Below are 16,753 nucleotides of genomic sequence, written 5' to 3' on the forward strand. Positions count from 1 at the left end.
TTGCATTTTAGGGGGAGTAAAACCAAAAAATACAAAAACATTGAAAAATTTTAAAAACACAAAAAAATCGAAAAATTTCAAAAACACAAAAACAATAGAAAAACAAAAATGAGTATCCTGGCGAGAAAAAGAGAAAATGATAGTACATCAGTGGTCTGTTGAAACCTCTTTGAACCTAAAATGAAAAACGATAAGCAGCTCTACATAAGATGTTTCGGTAGGCTCACAATCATTTTAAAGTGTGTGCAGGGGATATAAACCTAAATCGACTGAAGACTGTGTGGGAACCGCTCATTGGCATATGGTCTTGGTACCGAAATTTCATTTGATAGATTGTCAAGGCTCTGAGATACGTGGTCTATATGCTGTTTATCATCTGGGTATCATGGTTGTTTCCTTTACCGAAAACAACGGGGATGCAAGTCTAGATCTTCCATGATACCATACATACGTGTAAATATCATACAAACATGTATATAATACATGATGCATTCGACTTCAATAAGTGATAAACAATCACATGTCCCAATCAGTAAGTGATAAAATATCAGAGTTATCCGGGAGTCAAGTTCATATCTTTGTCTGTACGATGGTACTAACCTGTTCACGGACTTGCTCCTATGCCCTCATGCATTGAATATCAAGTTCCTCATCAATAAGTGATTTTATCACATAGGGCTTGTATTCATCCAAAAATAAGTGAGTATCTCACATCATATACGTTGAAAACAGATGATAAATGGTATACTCACCAGTAAGATGAACTCTCGTGCATACCTTGATACGGGAATGTGTCGTGAGTGGATGAACATCGGTCGGTAAGTATAAATTATACCTTAACGTATCCCCTAATCGCGAGTACATCTGATAAGTTAAGCTTAAGTGGACAACAATACCGATAGTCGTTATAGGATGCTTATCTTAATACTAACTAACTGAACAACAAGAGCGTTTTGGCGTGACCGTACACTGATATGATTCTCTTACCCTCAAAACTCGCAAAAAGATTGTCTGTAAATATTTATTTACTACTTTTCGTTTCTGTATCTCTGTATATATTTATTTACTGCTTTCCGTCTTTAAATTTGAAATATTCAAAAATACCAAAAAGATTTTAGGTGTGTTTTAATATAAACTTTATAAAAGCCAAAAAGATTTTATTTCTATCTTATTTTTTATTGTACGATGTTGGATCTTAAGTCTTAACCACCTGAAGCCTGATTGTAAGCCAGAAAACAATTGCACCTTCATAATCGGTTGAAAGTTAACAAGTTTTTGAAAGTTAAAATCTAAGTTGATCAAATTTTTAAACTTTCAAATTGTTGTCGGTCGGTGTTTGTTTGAGAGTTGGTCTCATGTGTGTCGTTTGTTTATGTTGACTATGTTCCAAGCGGTTGTTCTCATTAAGCGTTTAGTTTTCTTGTATGTGCAGATGCGGCATCCAATCTAGCTAAAGGCGAAGAGAATGTGTTAAATGACAAGCTTTGGAATGAAGACACGACATGAATGAAATCAAAGGATCAAGATGATCGAATTGCAGCTGATCACTCACCAACACCACAAGGATCTGAAGATTTGAAGATCAAAGGCTCACAAGTCACAAGCAATATTCAAGGGGGAGTCTGTTGATACACTCCCTATTTGTGACACGTAAAGACATCTGAAGATCCGACAACATGTGAATATCGAACCATCCCGAGCAGCATCCAAGGGGGAGTTTGTTTTGTGGAAGCGGCTCGGTTCGGTTCGACTCGGTTCGATTCGACTCGGTTCGGTTCGGCTCAAGACCGACGTCACGACATTCCTCCGTCGTGCGCCCTAGAGTTCAACACGCCAAGTACGAAACGCCGCGAGCTAACATCACCATGACATCATCATGATGATGTCATGATGATGTCACATGTGTATAATTGAAATTCATTTTTCATGAAGTCTACGAAGACTTCAACAGTTCATGGTACTTTGAATGTTTGGAACAATATATCACGAAGACACATGTGACGAAAGTTGTAACCTGTTGCTGTTGACGAAAAACCCTTGGAGAAAGACATGTTTCGTCATAATGTGATAAGTGACGAAAAACCTGCAACAAGTTTCATCGGCTGATGATGTCTCGTCATAGTGTTTCGTCGGCTGCTTATCTTTCGTCGACCATGTGCCTATATAAGCAGCAGAACTGCAGACAGATATATCAAGACACAAGAGAGCACACACTTCAGAGAGTTGAGAAGTTTTTCTTGTGTAACCAGTGTACTGAAACTCTGCTGAAATTTATATACAAGTGAACATTAAACTGTGAATCTGTTCTTGTATTTTTGTGTGTTCTTTGCTTGGTTGCATACCCACTTGGATTTCGCACTTGTAGGTAAACTTGATCCTCCGAGTGGACCTACAATTTTGGATACAGATTCGGATAGTGAAATTAGGTATCCAAAAATTTCAGATTTCTGAATTGTCTGATATCCAATTTTGAAAACCCCTATAAGTATCTGCTTGAGCTCTTGTTTATATAGGTCTCTTAAGCTATTATATTTTATCTCAACACTCCACTTTTAGGAATTCTAATCTAATTGTTACTAGGTTCATTGACGTCGCGCGTTGCGGCGAAACAAAGCAAATGACAATGTAAAACAAACGTTATTTGAAATTGAAGCATGTTATTTTGAAAGGCAACCCGTCAGAATCGGTTTAGTTTATCATCATACTGTTTTACGTCACCAAATAAATACTATATTCTGAATACAATTTCATTTTAATAAAACTTATATCGGAATGTAGAGAGAAATAATTAAACACAACTCGTACCTAAGTTTTTAGAAAAAATTAACAAACGTAAATTATTAGAGAAATTTAAAATTAATTGATAATGGAAATATGATTAAAAAATGAATTACTAAAAGCAAAAAATAAATGATAAAAGAACTATAGTTTTAAAAAAGTAAAATAAAACAAAAGGTATGTTAAAACTTAAAAGCAAATATAATAATAAACTATTATAATATTAAATAATAAAATATAAAAAGAACTATATATTATTATAAAAATAAAATCATTGTTTATGGTCTTAGAAAAATTTAACGAACATAAGTTATTAAATAAATATCAAGCTAATCGAAAATGGAAATATGATTTAAGGAGAAAAATAAATTAAAAAAATAAATAATAAATGAAAAAGAAAATATGATTCTACAAAAGTAAAATAATAATATAAAAATATGTTAAACTTAAAAGTGAATATATTATTATAATATTAAATAATAAAATATTAAAAAGCTATATATTATTATAAAAATAAAGTTACGTTTCATGAAATAATATATAATAAATGAAAAAAATATTGTTTTGCAAAAGTAAAATAATAATATAAAAATATGTTAATTTAAAAATGAATATACTAGTATAATATTAAATAATAGAATAATAAAAAAACTTTATATTATTATAAAAATAAAGTTACTATTCATGAGCATTCATCAACAATATATATATATATATATATATAGCGAGAAGATCATGCGAGAACCACCTCTTATTGTGAGAACCGCGAGAACCAATGTGAACACACCAAAAATGCCTAAAAATAGCTAAAAATCACACAAAAATTTTTTTTTTTTTAATATTTTATATATAAAAATCGCTACTTTTCGAAGCCAAAAAATTTTTAAAAAAAAAAAAAATTTGCAACTAAAAGTAGCGATTTGAGCATAAAAAATATTAAAAAAAAATTTAGATTTTTTTTAGGTTTTTTAGGGGTTTAGTTTTTAGTATTTTAGCTTGGGGGGGGGGGGAGGGGTTAGGTTTTTGGGGGGTGGGGGAGGGGGGTTTAGGTTTTTTTTTTTGGGGGGGAGGGGGGAGGGGCGGGTTAGGTTTTTTGGGGGTTTTAGTTTTTAGCATTTAGCTTTGGGGGTGGGGGGGGGGTGGGGGTTAGTTTTTTTTAGGTTTTTTTAGCTAATTTAGGTTGTGTTCATATTGGTTTTCACAATAAGGGTGGTTCTCGCATGAGCCCCTCCCTATATATATATATATATATATATATATATATATATATATATACATATAGGGTAGGGCTATATAGAAAACCCTATATATATATAAAACCCTAGAAAACCCAATCTCCCGACATTTTTTTTTTTTTTTTTGAAAAAAATAACACATGTAATATACATGTTTTTAAGAGTTTTGGGCCAAAAAATCAAAAAAGCGCCGAAGGGATGATTAAAAAAAAAATTCAGCAATTTCTGTCTTTTGTGCCTAACACATGTTAGGGAACCGGACATTGCTGAAATTTGTTTATTTTTTTTTTTTAAATCCCTTCGGCGCTTTTTTGTTTTTTTTGGCTCAAAACACTTTAAAACATGTATATTACATGTGTTATTTTTTTCAAAAAAAAAAATGTCAGGAGGTTGGGTAAAAATGGGGGGAGATTTGAGTTTCAGAGTTTTCTAAAAATTTAAGGGTTTTTTGTCTAGCGTTACCCTATATATATACATAATACCCTTTATATTCATTTTATAAATATAATATTATATATATTAATTGTCTCCATATATTCATCGTATCTAATAAATAATATTTTCCACCATTTAATTAATTATTTATTTAATTGACATCTAATTAATTTAAAAAGTAACTAATATTAATTATTTCGCAAATAATCAATTCTACTACTCTTCAAACTGTATTACTATTGTAAGACCTGTACATATAAACTATAATATTCATCTTTGATTCGTTGTCCAAATTTTAATTTTTTAGATCCTACCTCCTTAGCAACGTATTATTAATTATAACTCGGATATCTTATATCCAACAATTATATGTTCTAATCATATTTTCAACTAATTAGGTGTGACAACTTTGGGACTATGATCAAATTTTAATAGTTAAAACTGATTTAGGAAGTTATTAATTGTAGGAGGGGAAAACTAAAAAGTTGTCTTGTGTTTGACTTTCTTTTCATTAATGCCATATTTTTTTTTTAATGATCGCAGACAGTACTAGTTAGCTTAAGCCTACCATCATTAGTTACTGGAAAAAACCGTTGTCTGAATACCTACTACGGTAAAACCTGGTTGGGATCGGAATTGAACTTAAGACCTATGGAATCAAACCCAAATCTTCACTTCCCCTCTAATACCAATTGAGCTATAGCTCATTGACTCATTAATACCGTTTAATTTCACTTATTTTTTTAATTCTAAATTTTTTGATATACTTCAAGTTAATATAACTAAGATCAGAAAATATATCTATAATATTTTATAAAGTTATTATTATTTTTTCAAAATAATGTAATGCATTGTACAAAAACTGAGTTGTTTGTGCACCATTATCTGTGTGAGGTGCATATATTCATTTTTATAAGAAATCTTTTAAGTTTTTGTATTATACATAATATCCTAACTCTGGCATGCATATTGTGTTGTCACGTGCAAAATTGTAGATGATCCGAGCCACTTATATCCTTGTAGACCCAAAAAAAGGAGACAAAAAAAGCCAAATGGAAAATGGGAAAAAAAGGTCATATTGTTGGATGTTCACGTACAAGGTATTATACATGAGAATGAATAATACAATACTTTATTAGCCATGTTCTTTAATGCGAATTCTAACAGTTTTATTTAGATATCTTCGGATTTGTTCAAGGTATTACACCAGTCATTAATCATTGGCTGGATTAAACAAACTAGTTGTTTAATAAATATTAATTGATATGGTATGTACTTCCTTTTATAGGAGACAGTTCACTGCATCCTGGGCACAAATATTAAATTGCGAACTATATAATAAAATAATAAAATAGGTCGGATAAAAGAATCAGTTGATTGAAGGAATGTCAAACACTACGAAGCATCATAACTGTTTTCCGGTGTATTTTTTGGTGACATCACAACTGTTCCGATGTTTTGTTTTAGCGGTCGGAGTTTATTCAAAATAGTCTAGAGGCACTAAAACTATACATTTCTAGCTAATTCTTAACGGACACACTATGATAGTAAGGTGCATTCTCTTTATTCTAGAAGTTAATGATTCAAATTATCCGATGTATAGGAATAAAAGTATGTTAATTTGCCGTTAATATAATTTTAGCAAAGATTTTTACGTGTTAAAATAACAAATATAACATATTAGACAAAAAAATTAATTAACAAAATGAAATTTGACTTAAATTTAGTCATTACCAAAATAAAAAGAATAAAAAAAGGCACGAAGCTAAGACACTTGAAGTTTAATTAGTACGTGCTTTACATGAGGTTTTTTTTTCATTGGCATTTAAAAAAGAGCGTTAGTTATGGTTGAAACTCAGTCTGCTCTTTTATCCGGTGGCTAAATTTGCATGTGATTTTTTAGATGGTTGCTATAAAAGGTAGCGAGGCTAAAATTTAGCTCGTGGCTTAATTTACCCCCCCCCCTCCCCGGTTTCATACGTGTATTATTTTTATTGGTTTTTTCATAGAGCTCGTTGTATTTTTTAGGTGTTTTGTTGCCGACTAAAATTTAGCACACGCTGTATTGCGGCTTAGCTGACGGTGCTGATTTGACATCTTCTAAATTTTTTTGATATGGTTGTTTTCACAATGGACAAGATTCAATGTTTGTTTTGGTTTTTTTTGGTAAACGTGTTTATTTTGGTTATTTCCTCTATTTTCACTTATTGGATTGCTCTTATTTTGATTAGGATTGCTAGGCTCAATGTTTTATTGTGTCTTAGCCGGCGATGCTGATTTGTGTAGGTCCCTTTTCGCGGAGGATTACGAACCTAAACCTTGTTATACAAACCTACTAGCGAGTGCGGAATCCAAGCTAGCAAGCAAACCGAGTTAGTAGCAAGTAGAGAAACAAACACACAAGTTCACCGATTAACACAACTTGTATTAATGCAATGAGGGTTCGGTTACAAGCTCAATGTTTACAGATCTAACATGTAAACTCTCAAGTGTGTGTGTGAGTTCCGACAGAATGCTCTCAAAGAAACTCTCTATCTCTCGGTTGTCTTTCTGTCTGTGTGTCTACTGAAACTCAACACATGCATGGGTATTTATACCCAGCTCAAGATGCTATGTCCGAAGGATTCGACAGATGGTCCGAAGGATCATCTGTCGACCACATGTTACACGAAAGATCAGCATGGACCTCGAAGGATCATCCTTCGAGGTCTAATGGTCGAACCATGGTCGAACCATATCTTTCGATCACCTCGAAGGATCAGGTGTATCCTTCGAGGCTATCCTTCGATCAGAACATCTTTCAAATGTTGTCCAAGTCAAACCGGAGGATGGTTGACTTGGTCAACTTACAACACAAATCAGGACATCGTTTATATCAGACCGAATACAGACAAAGTACAGACACAAGTGCACCAACAAACTCCCCCTTGGCTGTAGCTTTGTCTTTGATCTCTAAGCTTTGTACATTCCCTTTTGAAGTGGCCCCGTTCACCACAGTTGAAGCACTTAACAGCTTGCTTATCGAACCCATACTTGGTGTCTCGCTTACTTTCCAAGCTGGTTCTGCCAGTACTTTCCATCCAATCCTTTGCTCTTCTCACAGCACTCGCAAAGGCCCACTTGATGTCCATCAAGTCCATCTCTTCCTTATCAATCTGCCTGTAATCTTCTTGTGTCAGATTAATGTTTCCAATCTGACCTTCTATCAACCCACAGTACGCGCTCACTACAGTGTTAAGCAGCTCCATGTGTTCCTTAGCTACTTCTACACTGATTTTAGAAAAACTTGAAGTGTCAAGCTGTACTGTATTTGGCTTTGATTGTTGACCTGCAGCAGATGATGTTCCTCCATAACATGCATATTGTGGTTGTTGAGCAGGAGGAGGAGGAGGTGGTTGTATTGGATTTCCATACAGATCTGTGGTTGGAGACGGCTTTACAGGAACTTGCACTGGATTGCCATACATATCAGTGCTTGTGACAAACGCCGTTTGAAGTGGAGCATGTGAACCGGCTTTTGCAGATGACGTAGTGGAGGTGCCATAATACATCTCTGGATTCTGTGGCACTGCAACTCTCTTTGCCTTCAACGTTTCTTCCTGATCCTTGTTTTCCAGAAGCTGCACGAAATCGTTGATATTTGTGGTTCTCAACGTTCCGTTGTACTTCAAGATTTCCAGGAAGTTGTTCCATTGAGGAGGCAATGCATCGGCAAACTTCTTTACCACCTCTGTTGGAGTCGTTGTGACTTCAAAGTTGGTCAGCTCAGTAAGCAGGTGATAGAAACGGCTTGTCATATCTCCCAAGGACTCCTTATCCATACATGTGAAGCCATCGAATTCTTTCTTCAGTAGATCTCGTCTTAGTTGACGTGTGGCTTCATTACCTACTCCTCTTGTCTTCAATGCATCCCACAGCTTCTTCGTAGTCTTGAAACTGACGAACTGATGATAAATATCCTTGCTCAGTGCTTGAGTGAGAATAGCGTATGCTTTCTTTTCTAAGTCATACGTCTTCTTTTGATCATCAGGAAGATCGGCAAATGTAGCTGTCGAAGAAGCAGCAACCTCGATAGTTTGATCGAATTCCGTAATGAACCGCAACCACAACTCTGTATTTTGACCAAGAATGTATGTATGAAAACGATCAACCCATCCTGGATATTCATGAAGATGCATCAACTTTGGAGGCCTGTTCAAACTTCCGGTTTCACTTTCGCTTAGTAGAAGACTTTGAATACTCGGAGTTTGATTTGAAACAAACGCCCATTGACCAGCTGGAGTGGCATTTGCTTGTGAGGATGTAGAAACTGGAGATTCGGCCCATGATGGAGATTGACTGGTATTCATGTATTTTCCACTGTCTGGAGCCGGACTTCCCCACCAACTCGGATTCATGATAGGTAAGCAAAATAAATGCTAAGTAAGAATGATCCGAAAGATACACAACCGAAAGATCCTGGTCGAAAGATCTGAAATCACAGAAAGTTGTTAACAATAAACAGATCACAATCGAAAGATATAATCTTGTTCGAAGGATCAACAGTACTCGAAGGATTACTGTTGACTCTCGAACAATGATCTCGAAAGACTCAAGAACACGAAGGATTCCCTTTTGAAAGATCCTTATCTTTCGTGTTAAATCCTTATCTTTCGATCAACAGATCTCGAAAGATTCACCAGTACGAAGGATCCTAATCTTTCGGACACTAATCTTTCGAAAAGATTCCTTTCTCGAAGGATATGTTTCAGACTTCGAAGGATGGGTCGAAGGATATTAATCTTTCGAGCCCTCCTTGGTCGAAAGATATCGAAGGATGATCTTTCGATGTCGAAAGATATCTTTCGAGAACTCTGACACAATCTGATCTGATGTGAAAGGTTGGTGAAAAGGTGACAGGTTGGTAAGGTCAACCTTTCGGCAAAGGGGATGTCAGATCAACTTTCCCACCAACTTTTGAAAAGATTGCCCAAAAAGGAAAACCTTATCTTCACACTAGTCACCGGAAACCTTGATCGGAACTTGACCGGAAATACCAAGTTACTTAAAACAATTTTTCAAGTTACCCAACCCCACTTTAAACACTCCCGGTTAGTTTAGACACGTTTTTACTCAAATAAAAAGCAAGAAAACAAGTAAAAACAGGTGCAAAACCAAGTGTTTCAACACACCACAACTTGTAAAAACCCGGTTTTAAACAAGGTAAAGAGCGAGGCTCTGATACCACTTGTAGGTCCCTTTTCGCGGAGGATTACGAACCTAAACCTTGTTATACAAACCTACTAGCGAGTGCGGAATCCAAGCTAGCAAGCAAACCGAGTTAGTAGCAAGTAGAGAAACAAACACACAAGTTCACCGATTAACACAACTTGTATTAATGCAATGAGGGTTCGGTTACAAGCTCAATGTTTACAGATCTAACATGTAAACTCTCAAGTGTGTGTGTGAGTTCCGACAGAATGCTCTCAAAGAAACTCTCTATCTCTCGGTTGTCTTTCTGTCTGTGTGTCTACTGAAACTCAACACATGCATGGGTATTTATACCCAGCTCAAGATGCTATGTCCGAAGGATTCGACAGATGGTCCGAAGGATCATCTGTCGACCACATGTTACACGAAAGATCAGCATGGACCTCGAAGGATCATCCTTCGAGGTCTAATGGTCGAACCATGGTCGAACCATATCTTTCGATCACCTCGAAGGATCAGGTGTATCCTTCGAGGCTATCCTTCGATCAGAACATCTTTCAAATGTTGTCCAAGTCAAACCGGAGGATGGTTGACTTGGTCAACTTACAACACAAATCAGGACATCGTTTATATCAGACCGAATACAGACAAAGTACAGACACAAGTGCACCAACAATTTGTCATCTCCAAATTGATTTTTTGATATGTTTATTTTCACAACGGCTAATTCAATGTTTGTTTTGGTTAATTTTTTTGTCAAACATGTTTATTTTGATGATTTCCTCTATTCTCGCCTATCAGATTGATCGTATGTCGATTACAATTAAGATCACCAATCCATGTCTATATTCTTTATTAGCAATTCCATCATAGGACAGACCGAATCGAGAACCATTAAAAGTTTGACAAAAAAAAGTATATAGAAATGCTTTAGTACATTAGTGCCACAGTAATTCAAGACCCACGATGATTAATTAGTTTGTATCCTTTTTTTAAATAAAAATGTCACTGTAAATTAAGGCGACTAATTTGCTAAACAGCGAAATGAATGTTATTAGGTGTGAACTCATGTCACATATCATAAACGTATGTTCAAACCATGGTTATCAAATGCGCTAGGCGCACTGAACGCATATATGTCTCGCTTGTCGCCTACGCAAGAAGCGCAAAAAAAGCATGGTACTGAGATAAAAAAACGCAAGTAAATAAAAACATAAAAATTAATATTATGTATTAAAAAAACACTTTCTTCAAATTCTAAAAATATTCCAATAACACAATCTTATAATAAAGTACCATAATCATTTTAAATTACCAATATATCTAATAGCAAATTTATTTGGACTTGAAAACAAATAAAGTTCAAAAAGTAAAAAAATAATAAAACTTCAAATCCAAAAGTTCATCAATTATCAAAATCATCAGAGTCGTCACCGCCATCAATTGAATGATCTTTTTTAGCAACATCTACTTGGCCGGTTTTCCTAAGAGTCTTCATCAACTAATGTCTATGAGGTACTACCGTAGAAGGCCATGAAGAATGCTTTGAAGTATATGCCCTTGAAGTAGATGGTTGTGTAGTAGATGTCTGTGAAGATCTTGTTTGTGTATACGCTCTCCTGCTTTGTTTGCTTCTCCTACAACATCTTAGCTCAAATCTCCATCATCATTAAAAAATTTGTCTTCACCCATCTTCCATGCCAACCACTCAATTCTATCATGGATTTCATTCAATGAAATGGGATCATAGGCCACATCCGCATTGCGTCTATTCTTTTTCCACTTGTTGTATTTAACATACACAAGATCATGCAATTTATTATGTTCTAAACGTTTCCTCTTCGAATGGACCAATTAAAGAATTGTAAAAATATTAGATACAAAATAAAATCAATCAAACTTCATAAATAAATTTTAGAGATTGGACTGTTTACATGCTCAAAGGTGCTCCAGTTCGTTCATACCCGGATGAACTGTATGTTAAACATAGCACCCTAATCAGGGGCGGATCTACGTGGGTGTTAGGGGTTGCCCGGGATGCCCCTCAACTTTTTTGGCGAAGTGTAGTTTTCGTTTTTGTTATCGTTTTATTTATACCGGTTCGATTCCTGGCAATGCCCTAATGGGGTGTTGGGGCTCTTCACCGTGGGTAATCACCGCCAGGCAGCTATGGGGCTAAGCTAGCTTGCGGAGTTGCAATACTCTGGCGGGTGGGAGGTCCATGCAAAAATATTTTATATGGAGCTTGCTACTTATAACAACTTTTTTATTCGTTATTTTTTAAACATGTAAATGATTAGATAACATTTTTCGTCATGTAAAAATATTTTTTTTCAAAGTTATTTTTTTTTTAAATTTGTGATGAATTATTAGTACATATCAGAAAATACAAAAACTTATGCTAGGACCCAACATGAACCGAGTCGAAAAGTTTTATGTTCGCTTGTATGAAATTGGAGCAATTAAAAACCAGTGACTCCCTACATATAAAATATTGGATCCGTCACCGAGTGTACGTTAAAAAATGATTTCTCCGTTTTATGAATGTACGGCAAAAAAAAAAAAATAAGGATACCCCTGAATTTTTGTTCTAGTTCCGCCACTGACCGTAATAGCTAGTTGTTGCAAATTTGGAGTGCATTTTCCCGTACAACACGTCCACCATTTAGCTCTTACATTAATCAAATTCAACAAATATTATACATTTAAAATTAAAAAAAAAATAATTGAATAAAAACTATGGTAAGTTATCATGTGTTATTTTACCTTGTCGCTTCGCAATTCAATAATAAATCTACTTCGGCTTCTAAAGTAACGAAGGAGATCGATCAAGGCAAATACGTTTTCATGGATAAAACATATAGCAATTGCCTTCTTTGGATTGGACATCAAGGCAACTTTCCTAGCTGTAGCTTTTTGCTGTTTGTCTCTAATGATCAATGATATATCCTATTCGCTGTTCAGAAAAAAAAAATCGTAATTCTTAAACTTTCAACAATTCCTCCTAAAGTAGATATTTGTAATTTATAAACTCTAAATAAGCCTATGAGAGGTAATACAGTTTGACTAGCTACAACGGTTAACAAGTGAACCAATTATCTGACTATCCATTTCAAAATAATAAGATCGGATATTTAATTCTCTTGTTTTTAATTCTCTTGTTAAAACAATGTCACATAATGGATCCACTTCTTTTTAATTCTCTTGTTAAAATAATAAGATCGGATATTTCATGGTCGTTAAATGATTGAGTGGAATGTATATAATATTGAGGTTGACAAATGGATTCTTAAAAAAAGCATACAACATTTTTTACAAATTAACAACTCAAGACCTTTATTACCCAAGCAAGGGAACAAGGATCAAAGACGACGTTTTCACTCACCTGTTCAAAATCTATTTAAAGCCCCCATCACCACCTTCGAAAACACACCAAAACCAATTCAAACACTAAAAGAGTACACAAAGTAAAACTAATGGCTCTTTCAACTCACGTTCCCTATCATCATCTCCTCTTTCTCTTTATCCTTTTCCTCCATGCCCAGCCGTGTCCTGCCGCAGGTGGATCTTGGTCCGTCCTCCTGCCAAGCATAGGCATCTCCGCCATGCACATGCAACTGCTTCCCAACGATCGTGTGGTTATGTATGACCGCACTGATTTTGGAACATCAAATATCTCTCTTCCAGAAGGCAAATGCCGTCCCAACTCAACTGACTGCTCAGCGCATTCTGTTGAGTACGATGTTGCATCGAATTCTGTCCGCCCACTCATGGTGCTCACCAACGTGTGGTGTTCCTCAGGGACTCTAATGCGTGATGGAAGCTTAGTCCAAACCGGTGGTTTTGATGATGGTTATCGTGTTGTCCGAACTTACAAATCATGTGATACATGCGATTGGCAAGAGAAGCCAGATGGCTTGAGTAAATCGAGATGGTACGCAAGCAATCATTTATTGCCCGATGGAAGGCAAATTATCATTGGTGGCCGTAAAGCATTTAACTATGAGTTCTACCCCAAAATGTCAGCAACTGAGAGCACTCCTAGTTTGCCCTTTTTGGTTGAAACAAATGATCCTCAAGCTGAGAATAATTTATATCCATTTGTATTTCTCTATCCTGATGGGAATGTCTTCATTTTTGCCAACAATCGTGCTATTTTGTTCGACTACTCCAAGAACCTTGTTCTGAAAACATACCCAACAATGCCCGATGGTCAACCAAGGAATTACCCAAGTACAGGATCTGCGGTACTACTCCCGTTGAAAATAAAAGGAGAAACCGTAACTGAGGTAGAAGTGTTGGTTTGTGGGGGTGCACCTAAAGGAGCATTCGTTAATGCAAATAAGGGGATATTTGATGGGGCATTGAATACTTGCGGGCGAATCAAAATATCTGACCCTAACCCCCAATGGTCCATGGAGACCATGCCTTTGGCTCGCGTCATGGGTGACATGTTGTTGCTACCAAACGGTCATGTTTTGATCATTAATGGAGTATCAGCAGGTGTTGCTGGGTGGGAACTTGGGAGGAACCCAGTTCTAAGCCCAGTAGCATACCGACCTGATAACCAAGTAGGCTCTCGATTTGAGGTGCAAAATCCAAGCACTATTCCTAGAGTTTACCATTCCACAGCGGTTCTTTTACGAGACGGGCGTGTTCTTGTTGGTGGAAGTAACCCACATGATAAATACGAATTCACAAATGTCCTTTACCCAACTGAACTGAGTTTAGAGACGTTCTCTCCTTCTTATTTGGATTCAAACTCTTCTGGATTACGCCCGAGAATAGTCTTGCCCGTGACAAATAGTAGAATTCAATATGGAAAACAATTGGTCATTGTTTTTACTGTTTCTGGTATTGTGGATCTAAGCTCTGTCTCAGTGACAATGGTGGCACCTTCATTTAACACACATTCTTTTTCAATGAACCAAAGGTTGTTGGTACTCGATGGTGGCGTTGCTTCCAAGATTCTTGGGAAAACAAGATACCAAGTTGTTGTGAGGGCTCCACCCTCTGGTAACATTGCTCCGTCTGGGAATTATCTTTTGTTTGTGGTTCACAAAGAGATCCCGAGTCCAGGCATTTGGGTTCAAATGCAGTAGCATTCCCACTGTTTTGGTGTGGTCATCATATTCTATTGTATGATTATTTATTTACAATTTCTATGTGATATGCAAACATGATGTTGTTTGATTAAATGAATAGATTTGTCCTTTTTTCAGTTTTTGAGTCTTCATTCATTTAAAGTATTATAATATATTTATGAAGTGTTTATTCATATAAATTAGTTATTCAAAAAATCACTTGTATAATTCTCTTACTTTTCACGTTTCATAACATAATACTTTTGTTTATTAGGTGAATCTACTTGTGTAAATGCATGTCTTGTGTGCACATGAAGGTACACACAAAATGAACGTACAGGATGTATTTAATTTGCGGAACTAAATTTAACCGTTGTATTTAGGGCTGTAAACGAACCGAACGAACACGAACAAGACCTTGTTCGTGTTCGTTCGTTAAGGAAATAAATGTGTTCACAAACGGTTCATGAACACTTACCGAACGAGATTTTATGTTTGTGTTCGTTCATTAAGGAAATGAGCGTGTTCGCGAACGGTTCACGAACACAAATAAATTTGACGAACGCGACGAAGGATAAAGACAGATGGCCCAGAGAGTAGCACTCGAACTTGAATCTCTCATTGTGGAACGGAGGTCGATTATATTCGTGGATGTAAATAATGAGAAATGAAAGGGAAATGATGCATAAACAAACAAGGTGAAAGTGGGTTTCCTAGTTTAATTATTAGGGAAATAAAATAAATAAATGTTTAATAATATAAAAAGTACAAATAAAATATAAGAAATTACAAAGATCTTAAATTAAAACACAAACATACGAACATAAACGAACGAAAATCAACGAATGTTCACGAACACGTTCACGAACACCTTACCGAATGTTCACGAACACAATCGAACGAACGAGACCTCTGTTCATGTTCGTTCATTTAACTAATCGAACGAAATTTCTTGTTCATGTTCGTTCGTTTATTAAACAAACGAACATAAACGAACTTCCCGCCGAACGGTTCACGAACTGTTCGCTGAACGTTCGGTTCGTTTACAGCCCTAGTTGTATTTATGCCCCTATACTACAAGAAAAATATCTTAGGACGACTTTTTTTCAACTTATAGGAAGGATATGTTGTCTCTATAGACTTTTTTCACCTATATAGACGATTTGTTGTCTCTGTTAGATTTTCTCTATAGCTCCGTCCTTATAGACCAAAGAGTCGCCCCTATAAGTGTCGTTGTTATAGACAAATTTATTACAACTCTGTACAAAAAAATAAATGAAAAATAAAATTAATATTTACCAAATAAGAAGAACTTATATTAAAATAATTTTTAACTCAATCAAGACGATATGTCGTCTCTATAGGTTTTCTTAAGAAAAATACTTAAGCCCTATAGAGGACATGTCGTCTCTATAGGTTTTCTTTAAAAAAAATTAAAAAAAAAGTTTAAGCCTTATAGAGACGACTAGGTTTTCTTAAAATAATAAAAAAAATGCTTAAGCCCTATACAGACGACAAAATTATTTACCCTATAGGGACGACTTGTCGTCTCTATATGTTAGATTATTTCTTCTCAAATTTTTTTGTTGGATGGTGGGAAATTTTGCCGCCTAAATTAAAATTCACTTTGACCAGTCAAATTTTTAGAGACGACATGTCGTTGCTATAGGTTTTCTTTAAAAAAAACATGTTTAACTCCTATAGAGATGACATGTCATCTCTATCTCTATAGGTTTATTTTTCGAAAATAAAAGAAAATTAAAATGGTTTATAGGGACGACATATTGTCTCTACAAGTTTTTGTTTATAATTATATAATTATATAATAGTCTAATTTGTATCATTTCTAGGCTATGAAGGTTGTACCTTCTGCTTAACTGGTCTTTCTTTGAAGAAACATTGCTTTTCTTTTACAACTCATACCCCCAAACTCATGCATACACGTCTACAGAGAGTTAGGACGGCGTCGCCTCAGAGAGAGAGAGAGAAGCAGGATCACCCACTAGTTATATAATAAAATTAAATGACATA

At 35.4% G+C, this 16,753-nt stretch overlaps 1 protein-coding gene across 1 annotated transcript; it reads left to right on the forward strand.

The window, feature by feature from the left end:
- The first annotated feature begins 13,083 nt into the window (after window positions 1–13,083).
- Window positions 13,084–14,859, forward strand: LOC110879562 (aldehyde oxidase GLOX1-like). Its single transcript, XM_022128035.2, has one exon. The coding sequence runs from the start codon at window positions 13,115–13,117 to the stop codon at window positions 14,738–14,740; it is 1,626 nt and encodes a 541-aa protein (XP_021983727.1). The 5' UTR covers window positions 13,084–13,114; the 3' UTR covers window positions 14,741–14,859.
- The last annotated feature ends 1,894 nt before the right edge of the window (window positions 14,860–16,753 follow it).

The sequence above is a fragment of the Helianthus annuus genome, chromosome 9 (genome assembly GCF_002127325.2).
Source record: "Helianthus annuus cultivar XRQ/B chromosome 9, HanXRQr2.0-SUNRISE, whole genome shotgun sequence".
NCBI classification, from domain to species: domain Eukaryota; kingdom Viridiplantae; phylum Streptophyta; class Magnoliopsida; order Asterales; family Asteraceae; genus Helianthus; species Helianthus annuus.

Bases quoted from the DNA above. Each gene is read 5' to 3' on its own strand.
- LOC110879562 (XM_022128035.2), top strand. From the start codon at position 13,115: ATGGCTCTTTCAACTCACGTTCCCTATCATCATCTCCTCTTTCTCTTT.